This window comes from Equus quagga, chromosome 1 (assembly GCF_021613505.1).
Source record: "Equus quagga isolate Etosha38 chromosome 1, UCLA_HA_Equagga_1.0, whole genome shotgun sequence".
In the NCBI taxonomy this organism is placed as follows: domain Eukaryota; kingdom Metazoa; phylum Chordata; class Mammalia; order Perissodactyla; family Equidae; genus Equus; species Equus quagga.
In genome coordinates this window covers 101,115,054-101,135,899 of record NC_060267.1, presented here as the reverse complement: position 1 = coordinate 101,135,899, position 20,846 = coordinate 101,115,054, and the positions used below count along the sequence as shown (strand labels likewise).

Below are 20,846 nucleotides of genomic sequence, written 5' to 3'. Positions count from 1 at the left end.
GCTCCTCAAGGCCCAGAGCCAGCCTGTCGCCTCTTCCTGCAAATCAGCTGGCCCGGGAGCTCAGCCTCCCCGTTCGTTTACATGTCAGCAGTGGCTCTTTTCATCCTGAAACTGCCAGGTTGAGTGGCGGCCTCAGACACCTGAGGGCCTGCACGGCCCAAAATATTTACTCTCTGGCCCTGTGCAGAACACGCGTGCCAGCCTGCTCTAGAGCAGTGCTGTCCAGGAGGACTTCCTGCCATGTGGACACGTCCTGTGTCTGCACTGCCTAACGCAGTCGCCACTCGCAGCTGAACGCGTGACATGGCTGATGCCGTGGAGGAACGCAGCGTTCCGTGTTAGTTAACTTCGTGGCTGGTGGCACCGTGTTGGACGGCGTGACTGTGGAAGGAAACTGAGCAAAGAGTCGCTGTTGTGCCGATTCAGTGACTCTCGGATTCCAGTCGTTCCCAAGCCACCTGTATATCCAGGAGCTACAGGCACAATTATTCACTTAATGTCTGTTTCAGTTGGCTCCTTTTTTTTTTTTTTTTACCTAATTAGATTCATTTTAAGAGGAAGTTAAACATTGCCTTTAAAGAAAAGCAAATATAATTTGCCATAAATAGAATGCGGTGTTGAGTTCTTTGATCCTATCTGTTACATAATGTGATTGGCTTTTAACCAACATGCTGTCTAGTGACAACTCGCAGCCTGACGCCTGCTTTGTTTGCTGAGGGGGCTGACCAACCATCCGGGGCGGGGGCAGGGCAGTGCTGGGGGGGGGGGGGTGGGGGGGGGGGGGGGCCAGCACACAGGTCATCCCAGGACAGGGGGATAATCAAGACATTCCAAGCAGGGAGCACTGGAGGTGGGAGAGGCCGGAGGCTCACTGTGGACAGGCCACAGCCATGCAGAGGGCAGGTGCCGCAGGAGAGCTGCAGCTGGCCCCAGGTGGTGCAGCCGGGAGCGGAGGCTGGGGCAGAACCAGGCTGCAGGGGCAGCAGCATGCCTTCCCTCCTGAGGGTGATCACTGAGCTCCCCAGACAGCAATGTGGGGCAGGGGTGAGGGGCACGGGGAGGCTGGCACAGTCATCAGGTAAGACGGGATTTGGCTGGAGTGTCGGACGTAGGAAAGAAGGGTGACATCCAGTCTTTCCTTCCCCAGGCCTCCCCGGAACCTGGAGCTCCTCAGCCAACAGCATCCTCCAAATTGACCCCAAGACAGGCGTGGCCGTGGCCCGGGATGTGGGATCCGCAACCGTTTACTACGAGGTCGCTGGGCACCTGAGGACCTACAAGGAGGTGGGGCTTTGGGACACACATGCTCCGTGGCCCGGGAGGCATGGCTGAGTCTCTCGGGGTGAAACTTTCAGCTCTCAATACGGGGTGATCCCCTTTCCTTTAGAAAGAAGCCCCAGCGCCCCGCGAGGCAGCTGGCATCTGGGAGCCTTGAGTCTGGGCTCTGCCACCTACCTCCTCTGGGACTGGGCCCCTTCCCCTTCTCTCCCCAGACCTCTGTCAGCCCCTGTGCAGAATGGCGTGATGATGGGAGGCGACCTCCTAGGGGCGATCCCGCTGCCGAGAGCCTGGAAGGGCCCAAGTGGCTGGGTGGGGGGTTCCTGGGGGGCGAGGCCGTGGCAGCCGCGTGGCGAGGTGGTGTCACCGGCAAAGTTGAACCTCCAACCGCAAATCACCTTTGGAGTCCTTCTGGAGGCGAACAAAACCGCTCTCTCCTCCATCTGTCTCCAGCAGAGTCTGGCTGCGTTCCTTCCGCGCTGGTCCCCTTTCCAGAGCCTCGCACGCTGTGTCCGTCCAGCGGGTCAGCCTCAGAGCGGGCGTACTTAGTGCTGCGGCTCTGCGGTGCGGGCACACAGGTTGCAGACAGAGGTGCTTTGGGACTAATAAAGCTGTGCTTCCCAGAAAGAGCTGTGGAGAGTGGCTGGGGCAGGCCTGGGGTGGGGCGCTGGCAGAGGAGAGGAGGCACCGGCCAAGATGTGGAGGGTCAGGAGCCGGGCCTGGGGGCTGGAACCAGGGTGTGGGGCAGGCAGAGGCAGGCTCTGGGATCAGAGAGGGACACTTGGATCCGTTCCATGGACTGGTTAAGCATGTGGGCTCTGGGGCCAGGCTGCCTGGGTTCAGACCCCAGCTGGGCCACTGAGAGGCTGTGTGACCTTGGGGGAGTTATTTAGCCTCTCTGTCTCACTTTTCTGGTCTGTGAAATGGAGAGCATGTTGTTTTGAGGATTGGGTCAGGCTGTGCAGCGTTCGGAGTGGGACCCAGGTGCCAGCTGCCACCATGACTGCCAGGTAGAGCGGCTGAAGCTCGTGCTGGGAGCCCTAGGGAGTCATCAGGGACTTTTCTTAAGCCAGGAGTGAGGTACAGCAGAGGTGTGGTTTGGAAAGGTTGCCCAGTGCCAGGTGGAGTGTGAGAGCCCGAGGGAGGGGAGCAGCTGCAGGGGCCAGCCAGGACCCAGGACGGCCCTCGGCGGGCACTGCTGGGTGGGCGGAAACTGAGGGTGCGTTTGGGAGATTCCGGAGGGAGGGTCATCAGAGCTTGGTGCACATTCGGAAGTGGGGCTGAGGGAGAAGGACGCCTGGGGATGACTCCGGGGTCCGGCTTGGGTGACGAGATGGATGCCGGGCCTTTGCTCTGAGAGGGGAGCACAGGGGGGCCGTGTGGGGGGAAGGTGCTGAGTGAGTTTGAGGCGGTGGTAGCTCCTCCAGGTGAGGCTGGCGGTGACGCAGCTGGGCAGGCGTGTCTGGAGCTCCAGGGCAGAGCTGGGATGGAGGTGGGGGTCTCCAGCACAGGGATGGTTCTTGCCCTGGGAGTGGGCGGGAACGTGCAGGGCACACCAGAGCAAGAGGGCAATGGGGTCAAGGCTGTGGGCGCTGTCTCCAAGGCGAGGAGGAGGGGAAAGTGGGAGAGGACTGCAGGGGGGCCGGTAAGGAGTGGGGGAGATGGGGACGGAGGGAAGTACTGGTGGGGCGTGCGGGACGCAGCCTGGCCTTTGGGGACACCAGGCCCGTGAGAGGTGGGGAGTGCTCAGTGCTGCCCAGAGGGGCGCTGAGGCCTTCCAGGTGGGGCAGCGGCCCCCGAGCTGGCCCGCAGGGCAGCGGGGTGGGCTCTGCAGAAGAGGGTAAAGGGCACCCCAGCTTGAGAAAGCTGGTCCTGCCTCAAGAGGGCGTGCGGCTGTGGGTGCAGGACAGTCCAAGGGGGAGAAATCTGAGAGACCGGATCCTGGGGGCCTTCACCACCCTGCCTGGGGGGGGGTCTGCATTTTGGTTGGGTTCGTTTATTTTGAATAAATGACAATAAAGTAGAATGGCTCCTTCTCTCTTTGCTGAGAGATTAATTAACCAAATTGATGAGCACAGGAGGGGTCATAACCATCACAGGAGCCCAAATTCACAACCCACCTCCACCCCATAAATGCGTCAGGCCTGCTATGCGGCCCCTGCTCTCCTGCCGGGCCAGGTGGCTTGTTTAGTGGAGAGCATTGGGCGGCAGTCTGACCAACCTGGGGTCGAACCCAGCTCTGCCGTGTTCCTGTGAGTCATGCAGGCTTTGAGCCTCAGGTCTGTCCCCTGTGGAATGGGCGTTTCCTGCATCCCAGGCCGCGGCGGGGTCACAATGCCCAGCGCAGGGCCTGCACACAGTTGGCGCTCAGTGGAGTTGCCTTGGCTTCCTCCCCAGATAGTGATCAGCGCCCCGCAGAGGATTGTGGCCCGTCACGTCCGCCCTGTCCAGACCAGTTTCCAGGAGGCAGCGTCCTCCAGAGTGGTGGTCACCGTGGGAGACCAGAGCTCCAACCTGAGAGGTCCAGGGCGAGGGGCGAGGGGGCTGGGTGGGGGTCCTGCGGGGTGTGGGGAGGAGCTTCTGTGCCCATCCAATGGATTTTGGTCGGGTTTTCGTGCTCAAACTCACGCCAACTCCAGAGAGCGCATTTGGCCCCAGCTGGCCCGCTCCTTCCAGCTTTCTAGAATTCCAAGTCCTCCACAAGCTGAGGCTGAGAAAGGAATCTTCCTAAGGAGCCCAGCACCCACAAACGGTCTGTTTCTGAGCTGGAAATGCAGCTTCCACCCCAGGGCCCCTGAGGAAAGCAAGCCCCAGTTTGCCACCATTAATCCCGGAAAGCAATGATGTCACAGACCTGGCCACTGGTTTTGATTTTCGTAATTACCTCTCCCAAGTCACGCATAGAACATTCGACCCCATCTCCTGCCCATGACAGCCCTGGACAGCAGCTGCCAGGAATAAATAAATCCGTACTGGCTGTCTTTTTGAAAAACCACTTCACTGGTAGCATTAAGCACCGCTGTTCTCGTTCTGATCGACGAGGCAGCTCTGTGCTAACCTCTCTTCCTGCCTCGGTGCAAGCGGACAGCGCTGCGCTGCTGCCCAACAGGCCTCAGTGCATTAGCGGGGAACTCTCACCCTCCTGGTGGCCAGAAATAAACTGCCCATGATTCCCTGCTGACGGGAACAGATGACACGCATTAGATGCGGGCTCCAGAGCAGATGCTGAGATTCTGACCTGAAATGGCCCGTGATTTGCAGAGACCAGCTCCTCTGTAGAATTTATCCTCAGCGTTTATAAACCATGGCATCACGAAGCTTCGGGCAGCCCTGGGGGCCCCACATGGAAGGAATTCGGGGTGCAGGTGCCATTTTGCGGCCCACTCGGCCTGTGTGGCCTGCTGTTGCTCCCTGTTTCCGGGCCCTGCAGGCAGGTGCAGAGGCCTCGCTGGGCCAGGGTGTGGCAGCCAGCAGGGCTGACCTCCACCCTTCCTCCCCCTCCCCATCTCTAGGTGAGTGCGGCCCCGCCCAGATGGAGGCCATCCAGACGCTGCTCCCGGAGTCCCTCATAAGCTGCCAGCTACAGTTCAAACCAGACGTCTTTGATCTCCCGGCACGTGATGTTTTCACCGCGGAGCCGGCGTTTGACGCTGCGCTGGGTAGGTTTGCAAGGGTTTGAAGGGGGAAATTGACCTGCACGGAGGGTTTACCCTCAGTGCGTGTGGCTCACGACAACCATCAGTCCAGAGGGCAGTGTGTCAGGAGCCCAGCCTGGGGATGGATCGTCACTCTGGCCTCTGGTTCAGTAGGAGGGGTTGGTGTCCCTGTGCTGGGTCACGCCGTTCTCACAGTCACCTGGCGTCCTGGTTCCAGGCTCAGGGAGCTCGAACTGCTCAATAGTGTCCGTCTGACTCGCTTACCCACTCTGGGCCAGGCACGGAAGATACGGCAGGTGCCCAGTCAGTCCCGCCCCACGCTGCCACAGAACGTCCTGCTGCATCTGGGGTCAGGGGCCCTGCCGAGAGTCAGCCGGGCCCACCTGCAGCCCAGCGCTGGGCCGTGGTGTCTGTCTGCCATCTATTCTCTCTCATCAGAGCCGGGCTGACTTGGCTCTGAGGTGAGGGAGTGAACCAGACGCCCTGCCCCGAGTGTCAGTCCAGTGGGGCCTAGCCAGTGGAGGATTCGGAGACAGTGAGGGAGAGCGCTGGTCACAGGAAGGGTGTCAGGGCAGGCTGGGGCACTGACGAAGGCCTTCCCAGGAGACCCCTGGAGGAGGCCACGCCTCCCCTGTGCTCTCAAGGATGAGTAGGAGTTCTCCAGTTAGGAAGGCAGGGAGAATGAGTAGCCTCAGGGCATGGGTGGGAGAGGGGACAAGGTGGCCCCCTTGTCTCCGCAGGCCGGTACCTCTGCTCCGTCACCATGCACAGGCTGACAGACAAGCAGCTGAGACACCTCAGCATGAAGAAGACGGCGCTGGTGGTCACCGCCTCCATCCTGGGCGGCCACTTCTCCGGAGAGCAGGTGGGGGCCGAGGTGCCCTTCAGCCCGGGGCTTTACGCCGACCAGGCTGAAATCCTCTTGAGCAACCACCACACCAGCTCCGAGGTCAAGGTCTTTGGAGCCGGGGAGATTCTAGAGAGCCTGGAGGTGAGTGGCCCATGCGCAAGCAGGAGCATTGGAAAGGACCCGAGGCAGCCAGGACCGGTGGCACATGCAAGTCCTGACCACCTCTCCTTAGTATTAAAACTAGAGATAAAATTTTTGAAAATGAAAATACCCTGACCCTGTCTTTTTTCTGCAGCACCATTGCCGTCCGTTAGCCCATGCAACTGTGTTAGTTGCTGGGGTTTCTGCTGCTCGTCCCCAACTCGAGGTTAGGTGGGTGAGGGTGGCACTTAGAACAGGGCTGCCCACCACACAGCCTGAGCTCAGTGGGCATCAGGATGTCCAGTGATGAATTCAGTGCGGGAATGCAGGCCGACGTGGGACGGGAAGGAAAGCTCCAGCCCCTGACCTATCGCTGACGCCCGCACAACTCGGGGCAAGGTCCCCTCTCTGGGCCTCAGTTTCCCCGTCTGCTGATGGTGGCAGAATGATGTCATAGGTCGTGGAGCCCCGCAGGCTGGGAGGAGGTCTGGGGTGATGTGGTGAGGCTCCCTGGCCTCTGCTCTTCCTCCTCTTGTCTCGCCGCAGCAGACGTGGCTGAAGCTTCTCACAGCGAGACAGGCGTGGAACCTTCATTGGTGATGGAGGGTCCGCCAGGCCGCAGGGTCGGGCTGCTGGTGATCGGCCGCTAACAGAGCTCCAGGCCGCTCCCTCGGGAAGTCAGTGCTGGGTGAAAGTTCACGTCAGTGTAGCGTTTTTTTAAAGAGCACTTGATTAGATTTCATGATTCCTCACAAACAGCCTGAGTGTGGGCAGTGTGCTCCCTCCCTGACTGGGCGCATTGCACGCTGTCTGTCAGAAGTGCCGAGGCAGCGCCACCTGCCCAGGGAGTGGGGCCTGGGCAGGGGTCCCCACCCCCGGCCTTCAGGCTCGGAAGGGAAGCGCAACATGTCAGGTAGAAATGGGGGTGCTCCCCTTCAGCCCTGACGTCTCTCCCAGGTGAAGTCGGGGTCTCCGGCCGTGCTGGCCTTCATGAAAGAGAAGTCTTTGGGGCTGCCCAGCTTCGTCACCTACACAGTCGGTGTCTCGGACCCCACGGCTGGCAGCCAGGGGCCTCTGTCCACGGCCCTGACCTTCTCCAGCCCCACAACTAACCAAGCCATCACCATCCCTGTCACCGTGGCCTTCGTGATGGATCGCCGAGGAGCTGGTCCTTGTGAGTCATGGGATGGGACACCAGCTGGGATGCCCCAGGGCAGGGAGGGCCCAGCCAGAGTGGTCCTGGCTGTCAGTGGAGAGCTGGGAGTCTGAGGACGGGAGGAGTCAGACATGCAGACAGCCGCACATAGTCAACATCGCTCAGCGGGCAGACGTGCACGCTCCGTGTCCCGTCCAGGCTCAGTGCAACAGCCAGAGGAGGCTGTTAAACGTGGCCACGTCTCGCCCTCCTCCCTCAGCACTCTGCCCTGAAAAGCCCCACATGATCTGCCCTCCCAGCCCTGTATGACTTGTCTCCCTGATGCACCCTGCTCCAGCCACGCTGGCCTCCTTCCTGGTTTTGGAACACGTGCAGCCCCAACTCGAGCCCTTGGCATTTGCTGTTCCCTCTGCCTGGAATGCTGTTCCCTTGGATGGCCCCTTGGCCAGCACCTCCCACCCCCCATCTAACCTTCCTCAAATATCACCTTCCCACGTAACACGAACACTCCATCCTCACTCCCACACGCTCCCACCCTTTTCTTCCTTCCCTAGCACTATTGCCAACTGTCGGCCTGTATAATAATTAATATAATTAGTTATCATGATTTCTGCTGGGCCTCCCCAGCCAGAAGCTAGGTAATTAAAGACAGTGCTTAGAACAGGGCCTGCCCAACATACAGTCGGTGCTCAGCAATGAACGAATCCATTTATTTTGTAGGCATGGATTAGCACCTGCTGTGTGCCAGACTCTGCTGGGCCAATGCCTGGGAAGCCCCCATTAAATAGAGAGGGCCCAGGAGCAGTGACGCAGTCAGAAGGGATGCATCTAAGGATGTGGCCGAGGAAGGGGGCGCGGAGGCAGTTTGACCTCTGCCAGAGGAGGGCGCAGCTCCAAGGAGCCCCTTTAGCCCCATCTGGAAGGACAAGTAGCCGGGCGAGGGTGATGCAGACAGACCCTGGGGTGGTGTGTGGGGTGAGGGCTGGGCATGAGGAGCCTTGAACGCCAGGCCAGGGGCTCAGGCTGTCTCCCAAGAACAGGGAAGGGACCTGGTCAGGTCCGATTGGGAGTGGACTGAGGGGTGGGACCAATGTCAGGGGCACTTGAGGAGGCCACCCTTCTTCCTGCCGAGCAGGGATGTGTCCCGACTCGAGACAGCCCAGTGGGGTGGCGGGAGGGGTCCTTGAGAAGGCCTGAGGGCCCGGCTGAGGCGGGGAGCTGGAGGAGGAGCGGCCCTGGGGCAGAAGATGCTGGGCTCTCGTTGTGCAAGGCCTTGGTCCAGGAGCAGCGGTGTGCTGTCCGGTGTCTGCCCCGACCTCCATTGTCGTGGTTCTCACTCTCGACTTGGCGTGTTCGACACGGCCTTCGGGCAGCGTGGCTGACTGGGCAGCCCCCACCTCCGACGCCCGCAGAAAGGCCTCGTCTGCCCTTGAACGGGTGGGGAAACCGGCCCCTGCCGAGCGGTGAGCCGCTCCACGAGGAGGGTCCTTCCTCCAAGGAGCAGGGTCTCACGTGGAACACGGGTCAGGTGGCCCAGGAAGGCAGGGGACGGAGCAGTGAGGTGACGGCCCCGCGGGACTGGACACTGCTCTGGGCCCCTGGAGGGCGGCCCCACCCTTTGGCCATGCGCCGGGCGGTTTTGGTAACACGTCTTCCCAACGGTTGCAGACGGAGCCAGCCTCTTCCAGCACCTCCTGGACTCCTACCAGGTCATGTTCTTCACGCTGTTTGCGCTGCTGGCTGGGACCGCTGTCATGATCATAGGTGAGGCAGGCTGTGTGGTGTCCCCTGGTTTGCTCCCCCACCCCGCACCCCTACTCTAACCAGCCACGTGTCTTGCAGCCTACCACACGGTCTGTGCGCCCCGCGAGCTCGCCACGCCTCCAGCCCTCTCCCCCGGAGCCAGCCCTCGGCACAGCCCCCACTGTGAGTAGCCCCCTGCAGACGCAGCCTGGCAGAGCTGGGGCTAAGAGGAGGGATCCTGGGGGAGAAGGGGGTGCTCAGGCCCTGGACCCCAGCTCTCAGAAGGCCTGGCCCTGGGTAAAAGTTGCAACTGGGGCGTGAGGCACAGAGGGCAGCTCTGGGAGCCAGCAAGGGGGACCTAGACAAGGAGAGCTTTCCCAAGCAGGACGGGGCAGGTGAAGGGGCTGGCGGCAGGAGCTCCGTCTGTAAGTATGCACGCTGGGACTGGGTTCCCACCTGTCAGGGCTGCTGCAGAGGGCTCTGAGCTGGGTTTGGACTGGCTGACTCTGAGATGAGGATTCTGGGCAGTCCTAAACAAGACCTATTCCTCTTCATAGTCCAATTATCTCTGGTGGCCCTGAGGCCTCTCTCTGTGAGCGGTGTCTCCTAAAACTGTGCAGTGCCCAACCTGCCCCGCCGTACATGGCAGCCCTTATATCTCCTGACTCCTATTCAAGGTTCTCTCCCCTACACAAGGAATCCTTGAGCTCGTGAGCGCGACCAGGCTTCAAGGGGTCTGTGAAATTTTTGGAAGAGGATGCAGTGTTGTACATAGATGCGTTTTTCTGGGTCATAAGATCCCACATGCATCCTGGGCCTCTAGAATCACAGCCTTCTACCAGGCTGCCTATCAGACCTGTGAAATGACACCCAGGGAAAGCATGGAACGTTCAACAGCTCACTTTCCTTGCAACTCTGATGGCTTGGCTGGCTGTCCTTGCGGTGGGCGCCCACCCTTTCTAACTGCGTCTGCCCACACACCCCTCGCTGCACTCGCTGGAGCCACACCAGGTCTGTCATTGTCTCCCGACCACTCCAGACCCTCTGCTCATGTTGGAATCGTTGTTCATGCAGCTTTCTCTGCCAGGAGGCTGTTCCCACCCAGCTGGATGGCCCTCCCTGAGTGCCCCTTGGGCGGCACACTTCCCTCCATCCCGCAACCTGCTGCTTGTCCCCGGCAGGCTGTGCGCTCCAGGAGGCCGGGGCTCAGGCTCCAGGCCTCTGCGTGTCCAGCCCACCCCCTTTCCCTAGTAGGGCTCATCAAGCCCCTGTGGACCCCCTCGGGCCCAGGGACACCGGGGGCATCGTTAGGGAGGCATCCGGGCCTGCAGTGGCCCTCCCCTGTGCTCGCCCCCACCCAGGCCCCGTGGCACATCGAGCCCCCCTTGCTCTGTGACTCACCTCCTCTCTCTTCTCGCCTAGATTTTTCTGCCTCGTCGCCGACGCCTTTCAACGCACTGCCTGCCCCTCGCAGAGCCAGTCCCCCGTCGGGGCTGTGGAGCCCCGCATATACCTCCCACTAGTCGGCCCAGGGGCTGCGCTGGAGCCGCCCACCCAACGCCTGCCCTGCTGTGTCTGCGCAGGTGGGATGGGCTCGGGCAGCCTGGGGCGGGTCCTGAGCCCTGAGCCCGGCCCCGGCAGCCCCGCAGACCGTAGTCCAGGCCGCGCTCGTCGCTGATTCATATGCCTACGACTTTGTTTGTTTTTTGTTTTTTTACTTCAGAGTCTTGCACAGGCTAAGACTCTGGCTCGTTCCCCTATGCCTGCTTGTCCGGCGTTTCTGGACAATGTGCGCTTATGCTGTTGCTTTCCGAGTCTCTCAAATCGGGACTTTGAGTGGACAGAGCTCTGGCAGGTGTCGTCTCTGGAGGACGTCACTGCAGCGGTCTCAGGGAAAGGACTTCTTAATCTCTTTTGTATTTTTGTGGGTTTGTTCCCTGTGGAAACTTTACTTTTCCCTACTCTGGCTCCCACTGGGAAGTGAGGGGAGCGAGCGGCCGTGAGCATCTGGGGTGACCTCTGGCCACTGCCGGGCTGCCTCAGCCCGGGAGCCACGGACACTGCAGGAGCCCAGCGCGGCTGCTTTTGGCGCCCTGTGGGCCACTGTGACCCGGCTTTCTTTGTTTCCTAAGCTGTGCAAACGTCTCCTAGACTCGGCCTCAGCCCTGTGGGGACGTCCCGTGGGATCCGGCTCGTTCTCTTTGTCCTGGCTCCTCCATCAGCACAGGGACGTGCGATCCTAGTTGGGAGACATCCCTGAGCTGGAGCAGGGGCCTCTCTTTCTGTTTGTGCGTGGGGAGGAGCCGCCATGCCCTGCCCGAGCACAGACACCCAGTGTTATCTCTTCTTCCTTTTGTACCACTGTCATACCGCAGCAGATCTGAGCCTCCGGCCCACCCGGGTGGAGATGGCCCCCCAGCGGCCAGCTCCCTGGGCCCAGGGCCCTCCAGGCAGCTCCCCCACGGGCTGCAGAGCCCGGCGGGGCCAGTGAGGAGGACTGGCCCTGCAGGAGGGGGCTGGGAAGGAGAAGGCAGAAGTCATGTCCCTCCTTCCCAGCTGCCCGTCCTCAGCATCGAGACCTCCAGAGGCAGCCCTGCCCTCGGCCTCGAGTGGCCACTCTCAGGAAGGTCTGGAGACGCCCCCAGAGCCAGCCACGCATGGACACTGCGTGGAGCCCGCTGGGACACTGAACCGGGTGTGAATCCAGTCTGCCCTTCACGGCTGGGCCATGCGATTTATTGTCCTAAAGCCCAGACGGGAAGAACTGTGCCTTGATATTACTTGAGCTCAAACTGACGACTTGGATGTCGATAGGCATTTCTACTTGGTTTATTTAATAAAGCTTTATATAATTTCTTAAGAGCAGCGTGATCACTGCCGGAGTGGCCTGTGTCCTACCCGGAAGTGGCCCAGGCCCTGGTGACTGCCACCGGCCACGTGGATTTGGGGAGCTGCTCTGTTCTGCTGCCCCTCGAGCCTTCCGCACCCACCTCCTGCCTCTCGCCGGCCTCCGAGGCCTCCCCCCACCACCAAGACCAGTAGGCGGCCAGGGCAGGTGGCCATGGTGTCTTCCAGTGCTGCCAGCCCAGGGCCCCATGGCGCCTTCCCTGGAGGAGGACATGGCAGCCCTGCCCACATGTCCACCCGTCACTGGGTGTCACTCGACCAGCATCCCTTCCTCCCTGTTGCTCTGGCTTCTCCCCCACCCTCCTGAAGCTGATGTCCCCAGGGTCACCAGCACTTCTGCTCAGTCCCTCCTCCCCTGACCCCGGCAACCTGGACTTCCTCCTTAGTGAACTCTCCCTGCCAGGTGGCCAGCCTCTTGCCTCCCCGGCGTCCCCCTCACCCCGTCGACCCCCAGTGCCCGGCCTTCTGCCTTCACCAAGCACCACAGACGTGGTCCTGAGGGCCCCGTGAGGCATATTCTCCTGGTGGCCTCGTCCAGGTGTGGGAATGGATGCTGAGAGAAATCAGGCAGCCATCAAGGTCCCGGGCTACCCAAAGGTGCCCCTGGCAGAGACCAGCTGTCCCCAGCGTCACCCTGCCTGCTTCCTGGGGATCTGGACCCTGACGCACAGCTGGGCAAAGAGTAGCCAGAATGCGCACTGCGTTTCCCTGCCCCTTTGCCGCTAGAAGCCAACACGCGACTATGATGTGAGCAGAGAATAGAGACAGTGTCCCTCCCAGCAGCTCAGGGACTGTCTCCTAAAGGCGGGTCCTCCTCACATCGTCCTTCCTCCGGCTGAGCCCACGGGGGTCAGGGCACCAGAGTCGCCGCTCCATCATGACCCTGGAGCCTGCACGCCAGCCCAGACGGCCTCGCTTCCTTGAGAGGGAGAGGGGTGCTCCCATGGCTTCAGGACCGGCAGGTCTACCGCCACAGTCGAATCTGCCTGCCAGCCCACCCTGCAGCCACACTGCGCCGCCAGCCACCTCCTGCCCGGAGCTCGCCTCCAGCCCCCAGGGACACACTTGCTCCCGCACGCTGAGGTCCCCTCCTCAGGTCCCTACGCCCACAGTCCTCAAGTTCCCACAATCTGTCCCTTCCTTGTCTCCTCCCCCAGCCCCCTTCTCGGCCCAGGGAACCTCCCCCGGGGATGAGGTCCTGGCCTCTAGCCTCCCCTCGTCTCAGCTACCTGGTCTCCTCGCAGCCCTGCTTACACTCAGCGCAGCCCGCCTACCCTGGACGGGCATGGCCCCTGTGGACACAATGGGGAACCGTAGTTTCCCAGTTAGGCTTTGCGTGCTCACCTGTGATCTTGTCCTCCGTGGAAACTGGCCCCCAGGCCTGCCCGTCCTCCACCCGACCTGGGCTTTGAGGTCAGACAGAGCAGGGTGGCCCCTGGATCTGTGCCCGCCTGGGTGCTCAGCTCAGCCTCCTCCGGCCCTGGGCTTCCGTGTTCTCCCTGTGCAGTGGGCACAGCGGTGCCTGCAGAGTCATCGTGAACCTAAGCAAGAGCGTCAGAGGGGTCAGCTCCTCGGTGGGGCAGGGGTGCTGGCAGGCGTCCTCCCCAGAGGTGGTGGCTGATCCCACTCGGGGCGGGGTCAGAGAGGGGGAGAGGAGGGCTCGGCTCCCTGCAGAAGGCTTCGGGGGCTGAGAGGAGGAGGGCCCTGGAGGTGGAGGCGATGGGGCCAGAGATGCTTGGGGCACAAGTGACAACTTTAGGACGCAGAGGCCCTGTCACGCTGGCCCACACTGAGAAGCGAAACGCAGAGGCTGGAAGTCTGTGGGTGCCGTCTCTGCCCTGGTCTTGGTCTCCCCGACCGAACGGGAGGACACTCCTCAGGAGACCCCTGAAGGACACAGCGGGCTCACACACAGCAGGTGCTGCATCCACAGCTGCTGGCACAGGGCCGACGAGCCCAGAGGGAGACAGGACGCCTGTTCACAGAAGGACAAGATGGAGAGACAGAAGGTGAGCAGGCGAGAGGGTGCTTCCCAGCCCCCTGGACCTCTGTTGTCATTCCTCATGCCGTGTTGCCATCGTCAGATCCCATGACCCCTCCCCAGCTGGGACCTCCTGTTTCTACTGTGTCCCCAGGACCTGGCACACAGGAAGACCTAGAGAGCATTCAACCGATGTCATATGTTCAGCACAGGGCCTGCCCAGCATACCATTAGACTCCATAAATGTTGGCATTGCCCTCAGTCGGGCCTCCTCAGTGACACAAGATGACTGCCAGGATCCAGGCATCACCTCACATTGAGACACAGCAGCATCCAGAAGAGGAGGAGCAGAGAGACAGCTCTCCCCGTCTCCTAAGGACTAAAGACTTCTCTCCCGGAAGGCTCCTCAGCAGACAGCTCCCACCGTATCCATCGCTGCAGCCGAGGGGTGGGGAGGCTCTCCTGGCCAGTCCTAGCCCATGGCTGGGAGGCAGTGGGATCATCACATCCATGCAGGGTGATCCTTCAGGGTTGACTGGATGTCAGGATATCACCCTCTCAACATCTTTCACATAAAAAGAGACGGTCTCGGCATCGGCCAGCTGGGTTCCCCTCTGACGCCGCTGGCTTCCCTTTACCCGGCTCGGGTGCCCCGGGGCCTGACGGAGCTCTGGGCTTTCTTCCCCCAGAGGCCACTGTCACCTTGAAACGCGTGTGCGCCGGCAGTGGCCGGGCCTTGCGAGGAGTGACATGAAGCGCGGCTCAGCTGTCCATCCCACACTGACCGGCAGCTCTCACTCTCTAGAGGGTGCTGAAAATGCTCTTAGCACCACTTAGCGCTAAAAATAGCATGTTGCAAATAGATTTTTTTCTCCAGAATTCCTAAGTTTGGCAAAAATTAACTCTCTGTCTACCTATCTCTCCCTGTTTCTGTGTGTGCATGTGTCTTGGGCATTCTGGAGGACGTTACAAGCTCCAGGTGTGACACTCCAGCCAGAGAGCCCAAACCCGGGGCAGCCAGGACGGGGCACAAAGGCCCAGTCCGTGGGCAACACATGCAGCTCAGCGAGCAGGCGTGCGGCACAGGCCACCTTCTGGGGCAGGTAGCAGGTCATCTGACCTGTCCAGGCTGCAGTGGTTCCCTCATCTACCCAGTGGCCGTCCTGACGTCTGTCCTGTCCCCCGCCAGCATGGCCCCCGGCAGGAAGAGGTCCACTAGTACCCTGCCCTCCCCCTCCCGGCCCGCACACCCTCTCCCACAGGACTTTGGGGTGCCTCCTGCTAAAGGCTGAGTGTCTCCCCCCCGTTGAGGGGGGGGGGCGGTCAGCGGCAGTCACGTGACTTGCTGTGGCCAATAGCACATGGGTGGAGGTGACTGCGTCAGTTCCGAGCCTGGGCTTAAGGAAGCCCCGCAAGTCTCCACTCACCCCTGTTGTGCTGCTGCCACTGACATGATAACAGGGCAGCCAGGAAGCTGCTGGTCCCAGGAGGAGGAAGGACCCTCACAGGGACCTGAAACAAGCGTGTCCATCCCAGATCAGCTGACCTGCAGACCCAGGACAGTGAGAATAAATAATGACTGTAAAAAACCACTGACTCTGGGGATGGCTTGTCAGTAGCCTTATTGCGGCAGGGGGTGACGACGCAAAGCACGACGCAGAGTGGCTTCTGGCCGGACCCCTCGAAGGCAAGTTTTCAGCCTCTTGTCAGAGTGACTGGCATAGCTGGCCCAGAGGGACCGGTCCCTTCAGTCTGTTCTCTCTGGGGCCTGCCTGGTGCTGCCCGCTCAGCCCGTCTTGCTGAGACAGGCTTTCCTGGGTGGCTGGGGCGGGCACTCGGGCAGGAGCGTCCAAGGACAGAGGGCACAGGATGGCTATGCGATGCAGGGCTTGCGCCTCCCTGAGCTCAGCTGGCCTCCTTCTTGGGGTGGGCACCGGCAGCCGCACGCTCCAGGCTGCTGTGAGGGCTGACGGACACGTGGCTCCGAGGGGCTCCCTGCTCCGTCGATGTGGGTCCTGTACCATCCTGAGACCATCCCCACCCGGCCTCACCCCCCATTGCGTTGCTCGTGCTGGGACCACATGGGGAAGGATGTTCTCAGGACGGTTTGTTGAACAAACACAAGAGTGAGTCCCCATGAAGGAACAAGTGATTGCAGATTTTCCTCCACCGTGAGGCTCTAGTTTTCTGGGTCACCCTGAGCTTCAGATCAGTGGGGAGAGGAGCGGGGCCGGGGGGGCAGGTGGAGGCTGAAACTCTTAAGTCTATTTCACCCCAAGGCCCCTGGGGCAGGGAAGTCTGTCCCAGGCCCCCCAAACCACTCCCCCAGCAGCCTTCAAGCCGCTTGGACTAGGGCCAGGCAAAAGCAGCTTGGCAGAGTGGCCGCCGGCTCCAGCAGTCAGCCACCGCTCCTTGCAGCCACCGTGGACTGTTGGGAGTGGCCTGGGTCGGGGGACAGTGGAAGCAGCTGACGGTGACTGCACTCCACCTCCCAGGCACATGTAAGCGCTTTCCGCCCTCCAGTTCTCTGCATCCTCACCTCCGCCCTGAGAAGCAGGTGCCACTATTTACAGACGGGGAAACTGAGGCATGCAAGGTGAAGCCACCCTTCTGGCGTCACACACTGGCAAGTGGCAGAACCAGGATTCGAATCCACGCAGATTGCCATCAGGGTTTGCTGTGCACACCTGTTCTTCCCCTGCCCACCTGCACGGGCAGCTGGGGATCCACCTGGAGCAGGAGGCTGTGCGGGCAGGGAATCAGGGCCCTCACCCACTCCCCTCAGAGCAGCTCAGCTTCGGGCTGTCTCATGGGCCACTTTGTTTTCCATAAGAAAAACAAGTTAATATAGGGGCCAGCCTGGTGGGGCAGCAGTTAAGTACATGCATTCCGCTTTGGCACCCTGGGGTTCACTGGTTCGGATCCTGGGTGTGGACGTGGCAGCGCTTGGCAAGCCATGCTGTGGTAGGCGTCCCACACATAAAGTAGAGGAAGATGGGCATGGATGTTAGTTCAGGGCCAGTCTTCCTCAGCAAAAAGAGGAGGATTGGCAGCAGATGTTAGCTCAGGGCTAATCTTCCTCAAAAAGAAAAAAAAAACAGTTAATATAGAAAAGTGCAGAGAATGCTGCAGCAGCCCCCTCTGCCTTCCACGCAGTGCAAGCAACTGTCAGTGTGGTGTGACGGCTCCCACCGTGGTGGCGGTGGGGTCTTAGAAAAACAAACTACAAATGTGACTTCAGTGTTGTTTAACCTCTGCCTTCTGTCCCTTCCCGGAGGCAGCTGCTTTCATCAATCTGCAGCATATCCTTCCAAAGCAACTTTCACTGTTAGTAAGTGTTAATAAATAACATATTACTGTTCTGTGTGTATGTTACGATTTTACGTAACTGTGGTCATACTTTGTCACATTCAGCATCTTGCTTTCTTCCTTAGGTGTCATGTACTATTCCATCATATAGCTTCATTTCACTTTAATTCTTCGTTCCCCTATTGCTGGACACCAAGGTTGTTTCTGATTTTTGCTATACTGAAGAGTGCTGCGGGGAACATTCCTGTGCAAGGCTCCCGGCCCGGCTGCAGGTGCTCTGGGGTGGATGTCAAGTAACGGAGTTGCTGGGGCAGGGGGTGCCCGTTATCCAGTTGGCTGGATGCTGCGACACTTATTTCCCAGCATCCACCGATCTCACATGCACCAGCTGGATATGAGAGATTCTGATCCTCTATCCTTGCGACACATAATATTGTCATTGTGTATATTTATTTTTGCTAGTTTGGTGGGTGAAAATGGCATTTTACAGGTTTAATTCCAGTTCTGCGATTACTAGTGAGGATGAACTTTTTTGTTTATTGGCCATTCATATTTTCCTCTGAATTGTCTGTCCTCCACTCAAACGTTTTCTTTTTCTTATTTCTTTGTCACTCCAAAAGAGAGAGACTATAAAATACCTATTCACAAGCCCAGTTTTCTATTCCACGTCCCTGTGAGCATCGCTGTGTGACAAAATCTCCAATCTCAGTGACGTAAGTCGGCTGACGTTAGCTCCTTCTCGTGAGTCTGGGAGTGGGCTGGTGGAGGTGGGCTCTGCCGGGAGCTCCTCCGCTCCATGTGTCGCCTCGTCCTCCCAGGACCAGCAGGCCAGGTAAGACAAGTCCTCCCGCAGTGACAACCTGAGGCAGGAGAGCGAGGGCAAACGCCTGGCAGCTGCCCGAGGGCCAGGCTGCGCCCGGCGTGCCGTCCTTCATGCTTCACTCTATTGGACAAAATGAGGCACGTGCGTGGACCTGGCCCCAGCACTGCGGACACGGCCTCTGCCTTTGCCAGGAGGAGCACAGGGTCACGAGGTGCCAGGTGTGCAGGGCTAGAGGGTGCCAGGCCCTTCCTGCCATGCTGGACTTTCTTCTTACTCATCTGTGACAGCTCTGAGTCGAGATACACTTCCGCATTTTATGTTCTGCTATTTTGTCTGAAGTAGTCTGCTTCCAAAATAAAATTTTGAAACCCATTGCTCCGGTTCAACTCTCTCACTGTTCAGATGGGAAAACTGAGGCCCAGAGCCAGGAAGGGGCCAGCCCGGGGTCGCATCCAGTAACACCCCACGTCCCAGCCCCTTCTGACATTCAGGGCCACACCCGGCCCTCTGGCGCAGCAGCTGAGAGTGTCTCCATGGAGGGACCAACAAATCGCCGTGAGCATTTCTCCACGATTAATTCTCAAGGAGCCAGTGTGGATGCACAGTTTTAACATCAAACAAAGTGAGCAATCTCAGTTACAGAGGGAGAAAAGGGAAGAAAACAAACCCGGAGACCGTGGGTTCGGCGATTGTCTATTACTCCGTTGGTTTATGGTGTATGTAATTAGCAAATAAAATTCTGTGGCGAATTTCATTAGCAGCCTCATCAGGTGACCACTTTCACTGGGGGAGGATTTACTGAAAGCAAATGAGGACCAGCTAGGAGAGCCAGGATGACGGGCCCGGAAAGACCAGCTCCCCGCGATGAGGCAGGACACCCTGGGCAGCACCCCCTCCGTGTCCTTCTCCGGGGACCACAGTGTGGCGGGGCAGCAGCGGTGAGCCTGGGGTCAGGGCCCAGGCACCAAGTAGAACTCCTGCTTCTGCCACTTCCCAGCCCCGCGACCCTGACCTTGGGTCCTTCTCGTCACCTCTATGAGCCTCAGTTTCCCTGTCTGCAAAATGGTGATTATAACACGACCTCCTCTCTAGGTTTGCTGTGTGGTCCTCTGAGCCCCTGTGTTGAGACCCCTGGCCAGATGATGTGAACTGCTCTTCCTCCTCCCCCTGGGTCGTCTCAAGCAGCCCTCCTCACACCCCTGGGGGCCGTGGCCCACCGAGCTCGACCTGCAAGTCTTGTTACAGCTGTCTCCTCCACCACCCGCCAGGCCGGCTGAAGTCCAGGCTCATAAACACGAGTGTGACAGGCCAGGCAGATGACGTGCCCCGGGAGAGGGGCGGGGGGGTGCAGACTGGCGACCTGGAGTGCATGGCTGCACACACCTGGCTCCAGCTGCCAGATGGGAACCAAGCCCAATGAGGCCAACTCTTCAGGTCTTCTAGAGACCAGAAGTCTCTAGACCAAAAATCCAGCTTTTGTGGGGTAAAACCTTCTACTTTATAAATAACGGTAATAAGATTCAAGTTAAAAAAATATTTTAAAAAACCGATGTGGGCCAAAGAAACTGGCCCTTAGGCCCCTGGTTTTCAATCTCTGAATTCCTTCACGAATGGTAAAGTTCTGGTGCGTGTGTCTCCACACCCCCTTTCTGTGGCCCTGGCAGACATCACTAATCGCTCCCAGTGCTCTCTCCTGCCCAGGCAGGACTCTGCCTCAGAATTCTTTACAATCCAGCATCCGGGCAGCCCTGCCAGTCAGCTGGTACTGGCCGAGGAGAGGCCCATCGTCACCCCGATCTACTGCAAGCCCCTCATGTTAGGGCTGGAGAAGGGCTAGGTTTAGCTTACCCACAATCAAAGATGTGAAGGGATCAGCTTTTCCCTAGCAACTTGCCCAGGATGGATGCAGATAGAGGAGGAGAAAGAGGGTGTGGCTAAAAGATGCTGTGTATGCCAGAAGAGCTCTTTTTTCCATTTCAAAATTATAGGTTTGAGGCTGAAGCATCTTAAAATGCAGAAGGAGCAGGCAACTGCTGCAGCCCCAGCTACCTGTTCCTGCTGCCCACGGGGTCCCAGAGGTGGCAGGCAGGGGATCGCATGGGGGCCAAGGATCTTGAAATGTGTGAGTGTAATCGCTTCATTCCATGTTCAGGAACCACGGAAGGCCATTCTCTGCCTGTGCTGAGGGGCGGAAGGGAACGGGAGCTCACAGTCTAAATCACAGGAAAATCATCACGGGCCATTTCTTGGGCACCGGAGTCAGAGGCTGATTCATGCCGGCTGCCAAGTCAGTAATTTTGCTCCCTGAGCCGGGAAAGTTGAGCTGCTGTTATCACCTCCAAGGGATGTTGGCATCCTTTATCAACGCCCTGCTTGCTCATGTGTTTATTCTCCAAACATTTATTAGCTCAAGTTGTGTGCTGGCGTCTTCCCAAGGAGCTGGCAGGGTGGGGGGCAGATCGGTGAGTCAGACGGCACTTCTCTAGGGAGGGGCAGCGAGGAAGACAGCCGGGGCTCACAGTTCCTGCATGGGATGGAAGGTGCTGGAGCCTCAGCGGAGGGACCATGCCAGGTTGGTGGGTCGGAGGAGGCCCCTGGTAGGAGGTGAGTCCGAACAGGGGCTGGAACAATGGGCGTCTCAGCAGAGGGGCCGGTTTGAGCCCAAGGTCAGAGCTTCTCACTTCATGTGGGGACAGTACTGAGCGTTGGGGAGGAACGGGTGGTGGCCTGGATTGGCATCCTTACCCATTTGGAAGAGAGTTACGGCATATTCAGCTGGGTATAAAAAGCGCCTGGCCCCCAAAGTAGGGGATGGCGGGGAGCCCTGATTTGGGGTGACGGGGGTCACTACCCTTTGAGCTGCAGGCTTCCTGCACGCCCCCATGTCGTCTTGTGACATTCCCCAGGGGGAAGCACTGCTGGGTGGAGATGTTCTGAACTCAGGGCAGCTGAAGAGCTGAAGTCAGTGAAGCCGATTCTTCCCAAGCCACGCAGACGCTTAG

At 59.5% G+C, this 20,846-nt stretch overlaps 1 protein-coding gene across 1 annotated transcript in view; it reads left to right on the top strand.

Annotated features, from left to right (window-relative positions):
• Positions 1–11,663, top strand: part of NUP210 (nucleoporin 210) — a 108,599-nt gene extending 96,936 nt beyond the window's left edge. Inside the window, exons 34-41 of the mRNA XM_046682915.1 lie at positions 1,148–1,284; positions 3,676–3,799; positions 4,791–4,937; positions 5,675–5,925; positions 6,883–7,099; positions 8,750–8,845; positions 8,924–9,007; positions 10,247–11,663. Coding sequence (XP_046538871.1) covers positions 1,148–1,284; positions 3,676–3,799; positions 4,791–4,937; positions 5,675–5,925; positions 6,883–7,099; positions 8,750–8,845; positions 8,924–9,007; positions 10,247–10,347 — 1,157 coding nt within the window. The 3' untranslated portion in view covers positions 10,348–11,663. The remainder of the gene's footprint in view (positions 1–1,147; positions 1,285–3,675; positions 3,800–4,790; positions 4,938–5,674; positions 5,926–6,882; positions 7,100–8,749; positions 8,846–8,923; positions 9,008–10,246) is intronic.
• The last annotated feature ends 9,183 nt before the right edge of the window (positions 11,664–20,846 follow it).